General features: G+C 60.3%; 1 protein-coding gene across 1 annotated transcript in view; it reads right to left on the bottom strand.

Annotated features, from left to right (window-relative positions):
* The window catches only part of CACNA1A (calcium voltage-gated channel subunit alpha1 A), a gene marked incomplete at its 5' end in the record, with an annotated part of 47,579 nt that overhangs the window by 20,974 nt on the left and 14,624 nt on the right, over window positions 1–11,981 (bottom strand). The window contains 11 exons of the mRNA XM_041410759.1: window positions 1,561–1,626; window positions 1,717–1,833; window positions 1,931–2,014; window positions 2,657–2,767; window positions 3,443–3,607; window positions 3,684–3,885; window positions 6,204–6,344; window positions 6,418–6,702; window positions 10,884–10,990; window positions 11,066–11,125; window positions 11,793–11,971. Coding sequence (XP_041266693.1) covers window positions 1,561–1,626; window positions 1,717–1,833; window positions 1,931–2,014; window positions 2,657–2,767; window positions 3,443–3,607; window positions 3,684–3,885; window positions 6,204–6,344; window positions 6,418–6,702; window positions 10,884–10,990; window positions 11,066–11,125; window positions 11,793–11,971 — 1,517 coding nt within the window. The remainder of the gene's footprint in view (window positions 1–1,560; window positions 1,627–1,716; window positions 1,834–1,930; window positions 2,015–2,656; window positions 2,768–3,442; window positions 3,608–3,683; window positions 3,886–6,203; window positions 6,345–6,417; window positions 6,703–10,883; window positions 10,991–11,065; window positions 11,126–11,792; window positions 11,972–11,981) is intronic.

Below are 11,981 nucleotides of genomic sequence, written 5' to 3'. Positions count from 1 at the left end.
CCCGGGGGTCTCACCCACCCCTGGGGGTCTCACCCACACCCGGGGGGTCTCACCTGCCCTAGGAGGGTCTCACCCGCCCCCGGGGGTCTCACCCACCCCCGGGGGTCTCACCCACACCCAGGGGTCTCACCCGCCCCCGGGGGTCTCACCCACCCCCGGGGGTCTCACCCACACCCAGGGTCTCACCTGCCCCTGGAGGGTCTCACCCACCCCCGGGGGTCTCACCTGCCCTCGGGGGTCTCACCCACCCCCGGGGGTCTCACCCACACCCGGGGGTCTCACCTGCCCCCGGAGGGTCTCACCCACCCCCGGAGGGTCTCACCTGCCCCCGGGGGGTCTCACCTGCATCCCGATGATGGCGTAGATGAAGAAGAGCATGGCGATCAGCAGGCACACGTAGGGCAGGGCCTGGGGGGGCACAGCGGGCCGGTCACGGAGGGGCGCGGGTGGCCCTCAGGGGGTCACAGGGGGCGGTTTTCGGGGGGTCTCGGGGGGCACCTTGAAGGACTGGACGAAGGTCCAGAGCAGGATGCGGATGGTGTAGCCCTGGCGCAGGAGCTTGATGAGGCGCGCGGCGCGGAACAGCCGCAGGAAGCTCAGGTTGATGAAGTTGTTCTGGCGGGGCGGAGGGGATAAAAAAACAAAAAAAAAAGGGGGTGAGGGGGGCAAAGGGGACCCCAAAAACGGGGGCAGGGCAGGGGCGCCCACCTACCCCGAATTCCGTCACCAGGATGTCGGTGATGCTGCCCAGCACCGTCACGAAGTCGAAGACGTTCCAGGCGTCGCGGAAGTAATTCTGGGAACGGGGTGGGGGGGGATGTGGGGTCACCGAGCTCGGGGTACCCCTGGGCTGGCCCCAGAAATCTCGGGGTGACCCCGTGGTCCCAGGATCTGCCTGGTGGCAGATCGGGGGTGTTCATCCCATGAGGTCCTTGGGGTCCCCTGAGGTTTTGGGGTTCCCAACATTCCTGGGATCTCCTGAGGTCCCTGGGGTTTCCTGAGTTTTAGGGTTTCTTGAGGTCTTGGGGTCCCCTGAAGTTTTGGGATCCCCTGAGGTTTTGGGGTCTTCTGGAGTCTCCTGAGGTCCCTGGGGTCTCTTGAGGTTTTGGGGTCTCCTGAGGTCTTGGGATCCCCTGAAGTTTTGGGATCCCCTGAGGTCTTGGGGTCTTCTGGGGTCTCCTGAGGTCTTCAGGATCCCCTGAGGTTTTGGGGTCCCTAAGATCTTGGGGTCTCCTGAGGTTTTGGGATCCCCAACATTCTTGGGGTCCCCTGAGGTTCCTGGGGCCCCCTGAGGTTTTGGGGTCCCTAAGATCTTGGGGTCTCCTGAGGTTTGGGGTCCCCGACATTCCTCGGGTCATGTGAAGTTTTGGGATCCCCTGAGGTTTTGGGGTCTCCTGAGGTTTTGGGTTCTCCTGAGGTCTTGGGATCCCCTGAGGTTTTGGGGTCTTCTGGGGTTTTGGGGACCCCAGCATTCCTGGGCTCTCCTGATGTCTTGTCACCCCCCGTGTCCGCAGGATCCCCAGGGTGGCCCGGGTCTCACCTGCCCCCGGGGGGTCTCACCTGCATCCCGATGATGGCGTAGATGAAGAAGAGCATGGCGATCAGCAGGCACACGTAGGGCAGGGCCTGGGGGGGCACAGCGGGCCGGTCACGGAGGGGCGCGGGTGGCCCTCAGGGGGTCACAGGGGGCGGTTTTCGGGGGGTCTCGGGGGGCACCTTGAAGGACTGGACGAAGGTCCAGAGCAGGATGCGGATGGTGTAGCCCTGGCGCAGGAGCTTGATGAGGCGCGCGGCGCGGAACAGCCGCAGGAAGCTCAGGTTGATGAAGTTGTTCTGGCGGGGCGGAGGGGATAAAAAAACAAAAAAAAAAGGGGGTGAGGGGGGCAAAGGGGACCCCAAAAACGGGGGCAGGGCAGGGGCGCCCACCTACCCCGAATTCCGTCACCAGGATGTCGGTGATGCTGCCCAGCACCGTCACGAAGTCGAAGACGTTCCAGGCGTCGCGGAAGTAATTCTGGGAACGGGGTGGGGGGGGATGTGGGGTCACCGAGCTCGGGGTACCCCTGGGCTGGCCCCAGAAATCTCGGGGTGACCCCGTGGTCCCAGGATCTGCCTGGTGGCAGATCGGGGGTGTTCATCCCATGAGGTCCTCGGGGTCCCCTGAGGTTTTGGGGTTCCCAACATTCCTGCGATCTCCTGAGGTCCCTGGGGTTTCCTGAGTTTTAGGGTTTCTTGAGGTCTTGGGGTCCCCTGAAGTTTTGGGATCCCCTGAGGTTTTGGGGTCTTCTGGAGTCTCCTGAGGTCCCTGGGGTCTCTTGAGGTTTTGGGGTCTCCTGAGGTTTTGGGGTCTCCTGAGGTCTTGGGATCCCCTGAAGTTTTGGGATCCCCTGAGGTCTTGGGGTCTTCTGGGGTTTCCTGAGGTCTTCAGGATCCCCTGAGGTTTTGGGGTCCCTAAGATCTTGGGGTCTCCTGAGGTTTGGGGTCCCCGACATTCCTCGGGTCCTCTGAGGTTTTGGGATCCCCTGAGGTTTTGGGGTCTTCTGGGGTTTTGGGGACCCCAGCATTCCTGGGCTCTCCTGATGTCTTGTCACCCCCCATGTCCGCAGGATCCCCAGGGTGGCCCGGGGGTCCCCCCAACCCCGGGGTCCCCCCATACCAGGACCCCGAAGGCCATGATCTTGAGGAGACACTCGAGGGAGAAGAGGGAGGTGAAGACGTTGTTGAACATCTTGAGGACGTTCTCGTAGGTGTCGGAGGCGTCGTAGAACTGCGGGGACAGCGCGGGACGGGGGGGACACGGGGACATTGCGGGGTGGGGCTGGGTCCGGGGGCGCAGGGACAGGGACAGGGGCTTTTCCTGGATCCCAGGGGGGCTCCTGGGGGGGACAGGGACAGGGGGGACAGAGCTGCAGGACAAAGCTGAGCTCCAGGAACGGGTCCAGAGATGGCACACTGTGGGGTTGGGGTGGGTCAGGGGACAGGGACAGGTCCTGGGGGGACAGGGGCATTTCCTGGATCCCAGGGGGGCTTCTGGGGGGACAGGGACAACCCCTGAGGGGGACAGGGACAGGTTCTGGGAGGACAGGGACAGATCCTGGGGGGACAGAGCTGCAGGACAAAGCAGGGCTCCAGGAACAGGTCCAGGACACAGAGGGGACAGAGCAGGACGAACCCCAGCACCGGGAGGATTTGGGGGGCTTGGGGGGGCGACCAAAGATAATTCCTGGGGGGACAGGGGCGTTTCCTGGATCCCAGGGGGGCTTCTGGGGGGACAGGGACATGTCCTGGGGACACAGAGCTGCAGGACAAAGCTGGGCTCCAGGAACGGGGTCCAGGACACAGAGGGGACAGCGCAGGATGAACCCCAGCACCGGGAGGATTTGGGGGGCTCGGGGGGGGCTGCCAACAAGCCCCGGGGGTCCCCGCGGCCCCCCCAGCCCACCTTCATCATGAGCACGATGGTGTTGAGGGCGATCATGGCCATGATGGTGTACTCGAAGGGAGGGGACACCACGAACTGCCACATGCGGTACTGGAAGCTCTGGCGGTTCTGGGGCATGTGCCGCGTCAGCGGCTTGGCGCTGATGGCAAAGTCGATGCAGGCTCTCTGCGGGGGGGCACGGGGGCGTCACCCACCCAAGGGGTCACTGTCCCCCCCCGCCGTGCCCCCCACGGCCCCCCACCTCGTTCTTCTCCAGGCTGTACTCCTCCATCATCTTGTCCCCCTGCTCCTGGAAGGTGATGATGATGAGGGCCACGAAGATGTTGACGAAGAAGAAGGGGAAGACCACGAAGTAGACGACGTAGAAGATGGACATCTCCATGCGGTAGCCGGGGCTGGGCCCTTGGTTCTCGTACGTGGCGTCCACCGAGTGCTTCAGCACCCTGAGGGGGCAGGCATTTGGGGCTGGGGTCCCGCTGCCCCCTCTCAGAGCCCTGGGTACCCGGGTGGCACCAGGTGACGCTGGGGTGGCGCTGGGATCACACCAGGGGACATGATGGGGTTACACCAGGTGACACAAGGGTGACACTGGGATCACACCAGGTGACACTGGGGTTGGATTTGGGTCTGGGGGTCCTGCTGCCCCCCCCCCAGAGCCCTGAGTACCTGGGTGGCACCAGGTGACACTGGGGTGGTGCTGGGATCACACCAGGTGACACTGGGGTGGCACTGGGATTAAACGGGGTTGGATTTGGGTCTGGGGGTCCCGCTGCCCCCCCCCCCAGAGCCCTGAGTACCTGGGTGGCACCAGGTGACACTGGGGTGGTGCTGGGAACACGCCAGGTGACACTGGGGTGGCACTGGGATTAAACGGGGTTGGATTTGGGTCTGGGGGTCCTGCTGCCCCCCCCCCAAAGCCCCGAGTACCTGGGTGGCACCAGGTGACACTGGGGTGGTGCTGGGAACACGCCAGGTGACACTGGGGTGGCACTGGGATTAAACGGGGTTGGATTTGGGTCTGGGGGTCCTGCTGCCCCCCCCCCAAAGCCCCGAGTACCTGGGTGGCACCAGGTGACACTGGGGTGGTGCTGGGAACACGCCAGGTGACACTGGGGTGGCACTGGGATTAAACGGGGTTGGATTTGGGTCTGGGGGTCCTGCTGCCCCCCCCCCAAAGCCCCGAGTACCTGGGTGGCACCAGGTGACACTGGGGTGGTGCTGGGAACACGCCAGGTGACACTGGGGTGGCACTGGGATTAAACGGGGTTGGATTTGGGTCTGGGGGTCCTGCTGCCCCCCCCCCAAAGCCCCGAGTACCTGGGTGGCACCAGGTGACACTGGGGTGGTGCTGGGAACACGCCAGGTGACACTGGGGTGGCACTGGGATTAAACGGGGTTGGATTTGGGTCTGGGGGTCCTGCTGCCCCCCCCCCAAAGCCCCGAGTACCTGGGTGGCACCAGGTGACACTGGGGTGGTGCTGGGAACACGCCAGGTGACACTGGGGTGGCACTGGGATTAAACGGGGTTGGATTTGGGTCTGGGGGTCCTGCTGCCCCCCCCCCAAAGCCCCGAGTACCTGGGTGGCACCAGGTGACACTGGGGTGGTGCTGGGAACACGCCAGGTGACACTGGGGTGGCACTGGGATTAAACGGGGTTGGATTTGGGTCTGGGGGTCCTGCTGCCCCCCCCCCAAAGCCCCGAGTACCTGGGTGGCACCAGGTGACACTGGGGTGGTGCTGGGAACACGCCAGGTGACACTGGGGTGGCACTGGGATTAAACGGGGTTGGATTTGGGTCTGGGGGTCCTGCTGCCCCCCCCCCAAAGCCCCGAGTACCTGGGTGGCACCAGGTGACACTGGGGTGGTGCTGGGAACACGCCAGGTGACACTGGGGTGGCACTGGGATTAAACGGGGTTGGATTTGGGTCTGGGGGTCCTGCTGCCCCCCCCCCAAAGCCCCGAGTACCTGGGTGGCACCAGGTGACACTGGGGTGGTGCTGGGAACACGCCAGGTGACACTGGGGTGGCACTGGGATTAAACGGGGTTGGATTTGGGTCTGGGGGTCCTGCTGCCCCCCCCCCAAAGCCCCGAGTACCTGGGTGGCACCAGGTGACACTGGGGTGGTGCTGGGAACACGCCAGGTGACACTGGGGTGGCACTGGGATTAAACGGGGTTGGATTTGGGTCTGGGGGTCCTGCTGCCCCCCCCCCAAAGCCCCGAGTACCTGGGTGGCACCAGGTGACACTGGGGTGGTGCTGGGAACACGCCAGGTGACACTGGGGTGGCACTGGGATTAAACGGGGTTGGATTTGGGTCTGGGGGTCCTGCTGCCCCCCCCCCAAAGCCCCGAGTACCTGGGTGGCACCAGGTGACACTGGGGTGGTGCTGGGAACACGCCAGGTGACACTGGGGTGGCACTGGGATTAAACGGGGTTGGATTTGGGTCTGGGGGTCCTGCTGCCCCCCCCCCAAAGCCCCGAGTACCTGGGTGGCACCAGGTGACACTGGGGTGGTGCTGGGAACACGCCAGGTGACACTGGGGTGGCACTGGGATTAAACGGGGTTGGATTTGGGTCTGGGGGTCCTGCTGCCCCCCCCCCAAAGCCCCGAGTACCTGGGTGGCACCAGGTGACACTGGGGTGGTGCTGGGAACACGCCAGGTGACACTGGGGTGGCACTGGGATTAAACGGGGTTGGATTTGGGTCTGGGGGTCCCGCTGCCCCCCCCGCATCCCCCATCCCCAAGCCCCCTCCTCACTGCGGCCAGCCCTCTCCGGTGGAGACGGTGAAGAGCGTCAGCAGCGCCCAGAGCACGTTGTCGTAGTGGAACTCATACTTCTTCCACTCGCGCTTCTGCGCCTTCACCTCGTTGTCCTTCTCGTAGACCAGGTACTCGCCCCTGCCCGGGGAGGGGCGCGGGTGGGCGCGGGCCGGGGGCCGGGGGCCGCGCAGCCCCTCCGGCCTGGCCCTACCTGCAGTCCTTCTCGAACTCCTTGGACTCGTCGGTGCAGTAGAAGAACTTGCCCTTGAAGAGCTGCACGGCCACCACGGCGAAGATGAACATGAAGAGCATGTAGACGATGAGGATGTTGAGCACGTTCTTGAGAGAGTTCACCACGCAGTCGAACACGGCCTGCGGCGCAGCGGGGGGGGTTGTATTATAGATTGGGTTGTGTTGTGTTGTGTTGTGTTGTACGACCCCCGGACCCCCCCCCGAGAGAGGGGGGGACCCTCGGGGCAGCCCCTCCTCCGGGGGTCTGCTCCGGGGTTACTCCCGGGTTACTCAGGGGCTGCTGGGGCTCCTGGGGGACGCTCAGCACGGCCTTGGAGGCGGCTCGGCTACTCGGGGGATGCTCAGAGGATGCTCAGACTTTACTCAGGGGATGCTCAAACTTTACTCAGGGGATGCTCAAACTTTACTCAGGGGATGCTCAGTTACTCAGGGGATGTTCAAACTTTGCTCGGAGGATGCTCAGACTTTACTTGGAGGATGCTCAGACTTTACTCAGGGGATGCTCAGACTTTAGGGCTGCTTAGTTGCTCAGGGGATGCTCAGGCCAGCCTTGGAGGTAGCTCAGTTACTCGGGGGATGCTCAGACTTTACTCAGAGGATGCTCAGTGTTTGCTTTAGGGCTGCTCAGACTCAGGGGATGCTCAGACTTTACTCGGAGGATGCTCAGACTTTACTCAGAGGATGCTCAGACTTTACTCGGAGGATGCTCAGACTTTACATGGGGGATGCTCAGACTTTAGGGCTGCTTAGTTACTCAGGGGATGCTCAGGCCAGCCTTAGAGGAGGCTCAATTACTCAGGGGATGCTCAGACTTCACTCAGAGGATGCTCCATCTTTACTCAGGGGATGTTCAAACTTTGCTCGGAGGATGCTCAGACTTTACTCAGAGGATGCTCAGACTTTACTCGGAGGATGCTCAGACTTTACATGGGGGATGCTCAGACTTTAGGGCTGCTTAGTTACTCAGGGGATGCTCAGGCCAGCCTTAGAGGAGGCTCAATTACTCAGGGGATGCTCAGACTTCACTCAGAGGATGCTCCATCTTTACTCAGGGGATGTTCAAACTTTGCTCGGAGGATGCTCAGACTTTACTCAGAGGATGCTCAGACTTTACTCGGAGGATGCTCAGACTTTACATGGGGGATGCTCAGACTTTAGGGCTGCTTAGTTACTCAGGGGATGCTCAGGCCAGCCTTAGAGGAGGCTCAATTACTCAGGGGATGCTCAGACTTCACTCAGAGGATGCTCCATCTTTACTCAGGGGATGTTCAAACTTTGCTCGGAGGATGCTCAGACTTTACTCAGAGGATGCTCAGACTTTACTCGGAGGATGCTCAGACTTTACATGGGGGATGCTCAGACTTTAGGGCTGCTTAGTTACTCAGGGGATGCTCAGGCCAGCCTTAGAGGAGGCTCAATTACTCAGGGGATGCTCAGACTTCACTCAGAGGATGCTCCATCTTTACTCAGGGGATGTTCAAACTTTGCTCGGAGGATGCTCAGACTTTACTCAGAGGATGCTCAGACTTTACTCAGAGGATGCTCAGACTTTACTCAGAGGATGCTCAGACTTTACTCAGAGGATGCTCAAACTTTACTCAGGGGATGCTCAGACTTTACTTGGGGAATGCTCAGACTTTACTCGGGGGATGCTCAGAGGATGCTCAGACTTTACTCAGAGGATGCTCAAACTTTACTCAGGGGATGCTCAGACTTTACTTGGGGAATGCTCAGACTTTACTCGGGGGATGCTCAGAGGATGCTCAGACTTTACTCAGAGGATGCTCAAACTTTACTTGGGGAATGCTCAGACTTTACTCGGGGGATGCTCAGAGGATGCTCAGACTTTACTCAGAGGATGCTCAAACTTTACTCAGAGGATGCTCAAACTTTACTTGGGGAATGCTCAGACTTTACTCGGGAGATGCTCAGAGTTTACTCGGGGGATGCTCAGACTTTACTCAGGGGATGCTCAGAATTTACTCGGGGGATGCTCAGAATTTACTCAGGGGATGCTCAAACTTTACTCAGAGGATGCTCAGCCTTTACTCAGGGGATGCTCAGACTTTACTCGGAGGATGCTCAGACTTTACATGGGGGATGCTCAGACTTTAGGGCTGCTTAGTTACTCAGGGGATGCTCAGGCCAGCCTTAGAGGAGGCTCAATTACTCAGGGGATGCTCAGACTTCACTCAGAGGATGCTCCATCTTTACTCAGGGGATGTTCAAACTTTGCTCGGAGGATGCTCAGACTTTACTCAGAGGATGCTCAGACTTTACTCGGAGGATGCTCAGACTTTACATGGGGGATGCTCAGACTTTAGGGCTGCTTAGTTACTCAGGGGATGCTCAGGCCAGCCTTAGAGGAGGCTCAATTACTCAGGGGATGCTCAGACTTCACTCAGAGGATGCTCCATCTTTACTCAGGGGATGTTCAAACTTTGCTCGGAGGATGCTCAGACTTTACTCAGGGGATGCTCAGACTTTAGGGCTGCTTAGTTGCTCAGGGGATGCTCAGGCCAGCCTTGGAGGTAGCTCAGTTACTCGGGGGATGCTCAGACTTTACTCAGAGGATGCTCAGTGTTTGCTTTAGGGCTGCTCAGACTCAGGGGATGCTCAGACTTTACTCAGGGGGTGCCCACCAGATTTACTCAGGGCATTCTCCCCCTTTACTCAGAGGATTCTCAGCCTTTCCTCAGGGGATCCTCCCCCTTTACTCAGAGGCTCCTCCCCCTTTACTCAGAGGATCCTCCCCCTTTACTCAGGGGATCCTCCCCCTTTACTCAGAGGCTCCCCCCCCTTTCCTCAGAGGCTCCTCCCCTTTACTCAGAGGATCCTCCCCCTTTACTCAGAGGCTCCTCCCCTTTACTCAGAGGATCCTCCCCCTTTACTCAGAGGATCCTCCCCCTTTACTCAGAGGATCCTCCCTCAAACTTTGCTCGGAGGATGCTCAGACTTTACTCAGAGGATGCTCAGACTTTACTCGGAGGATGCTCAGACTTTACATGGGGGATGCTCAGACTTTAGGGCTGCTTAGTTACTCAGGGGATGCTCAGGCCAGCCTTAGAGGAGGCTCAATTACTCAGGGGATGCTCAGACTTCACTCAGAGGATGCTCCATCTTTACTCAGGGGATGTTCAAACTTTGCTCGGAGGATGCTCAGACTTTACTCAGAGGATGCTCAGACTTTACTCGGAGGATGCTCAGACTTTACATGGGGGATGCTCAGACTTTAGGGCTGCTTAGTTACTCAGGGGATGCTCAGGCCAGCCTTAGAGGAGGCTCAATTACTCAGGGGATGCTCAGACTTCACTCAGAGGATGCTCCATCTTTACTCAGGGGATGTTCAAACTTTGCTCGGAGGATGCTCAGACTTTACTCAGAGGATGCTCAGACTTTACTCGGAGGATGCTCAGACTTTACATGGGGGATGCTCAGACTTTAGGGCTGCTTAGTTACTCAGGGGATGCTCAGGCCAGCCTTAGAGGAGGCTCAATTACTCAGGGGATGCTCAGACTTCACTCAGAGGATGCTCCATCTTTACTCAGGGGATGTTCAAACTTTGCTCGGAGGATGCTCAGAATTTACTCGGGGGATGCTCAAACTTTACTCGGAGGATGCTCAGCCTTTACTCAGGGGATGCTCAGACTTTACTCGGAGGATGCTCAGCCTTTACTCAGAGGATGCTCAGACTTTACTCGGAGGATGCTCAGACTTTACTCGGGGGATGCTCAGACTTTAGAGCTGCTTAGTTACTCAGGGGATTAGGGCTGCTTAGTTGCTCAGGGGATGCTCAGGCCCAGCCTTGGAGGAGGCTCAGTTACTCGGGGGATGCTCAGACTTTACTCAGAGGATGCTCAGTGTTTGCTTTAGGGCTGCTCAGACTCAGGGGATGCTCAGACTTTACTCAGGGGGTGCCCACCACAGGGGATGCTCAGGCCAGCCTTGGAGGTAGCTCAGTTACTCGGGGGATGCTCAGACTTTACTCAGAGGATGCTCAGTGTTTGCTTTAGGGCTGCTCAGACTCAGGGGATGCTCAGACTTTACTCAGGGGGTGCCCACCAGATTTACTCAGGGCATTCTCCCCCTTTACTCAGAGGATTCTCAGCCTTTCCTCAGGGGATCCTCCCCCTTTACTCAGAGGCTCCTCCCCCTTTACTCAGAGGATCCTCCCCCGTTACTCCCCCTTTACTCAGAGGATCCTCCCCCTTTACTCAGAGGATCCTCCCCCTTTACTCGGGGCTCTCCCCACGGACGGGCACAGGACGGACACACGGACGCGGTGACAGACGGCAAAGCGACAACAGCGAGCGGGACAGAGCCCGGGGCACTGGGGGAACTGGGAGGGAACTGGGGGGTACTGGGATGGACTGGGGGGCACTGGGGAGGCACTGGGGGGCACTGGGGGGCACCGGTGGCACTCACGTGAAGGCGAAGGCCACCAGGGCCCCGCTGACCACGATGAAATCCAGAATGTTCCACAGGTCCCGGAAGTAGGAGCCCTGGTGCAGCACCAGCCCCAGATCCACCATCTGGGGGGGGATAAAGCGGGAGGTCGCGGGGGTCCTGGGGGGGTCCCCCAGCCCCGCAGACCCTCCCCCGCTCACCTTGATCACCATCTCGAAGGTGAAGACCCCCGTGAAGACGTAATCGAAGTAACGCAGCACCTGGGGGGAGGGGGGCAAGGTTGGGGTACCCCGCAGCCTGAGACCCCCCCCAGAACCCCAAAACCTCCCTGAGACCCCCCAGAATCTCAGGACCCCCCAGAGACCCCCCCAAATCCCAGGATTTCTCCGAGACCCCCCCAGAACCTCGGGACCCCCCAGAGGGCAGAAAGTGGGGGGGCAGAAATTGGGGGGGTCGAGAGCAAAATTTGGGGAGGGGTCTCACGTTGTTGTGGGGCACGTAGGGCAGGATTTGGGGAAGGGTCTGACCCAGTTTGGGGAGGGGTCTCAGGCAGGATTTGGGGAGGGGTCTCAGTCAGGATTTGGGGAGGGGTCTCACGTTGTTGCGGGGCACATAGGGCAGGATTTGGGGAGAGATCTGACCCAATTTGGGGAGGGGTCTCACGTTGTTGCGGGGCACATAGGGCAGGATTTGGGGAGAGATCTGACCCAATTTGGGGAGGGGTCTCACGTTGTTGCGGGGCACATAGGGCAGGATTTGGGGAGAGATCTGACCCAATTTGGGGAGGGGTCTCACGTTGTTGCGGGGCACATAGGGCAGGATTTGGGGAGAGATCTGACCCAATTTGGGGAGGGGTCTCACGTTGTTGCGGGGCACATAGGGCAGGATTTGGGGAGAGATCTGACCCAATTTGGGGAGGGGTCTCACGTTGTTGCGGGGGGCGTTGGGCTGCACCGGGTCCTCGGCCGCCAGCGCGATGCTGCTCATGGCGATCACCATGAGGATGCACATCTCGAAATAGCGCAGGTTCACGATGTAGTGACACAGCCGCCGGAACCTGGGGGGCGGGGAGGGGCTGAGACCCCCGGGACCCCCCCCCGGGACCCCTCGGGACCC

This window comes from Onychostruthus taczanowskii, unplaced genomic scaffold, assembly GCF_017590055.1.
Source record: "Onychostruthus taczanowskii isolate IOZ18803 unplaced genomic scaffold, ASM1759005v1 scaffold331, whole genome shotgun sequence".
Taxonomy (NCBI): Eukaryota; Metazoa; Chordata; class Aves; order Passeriformes; family Passeridae; genus Onychostruthus; species Onychostruthus taczanowskii.
Note: the sequence above shows the minus strand (reverse complement) of the source record. Positions and strands in the feature narration are given on the sequence as shown.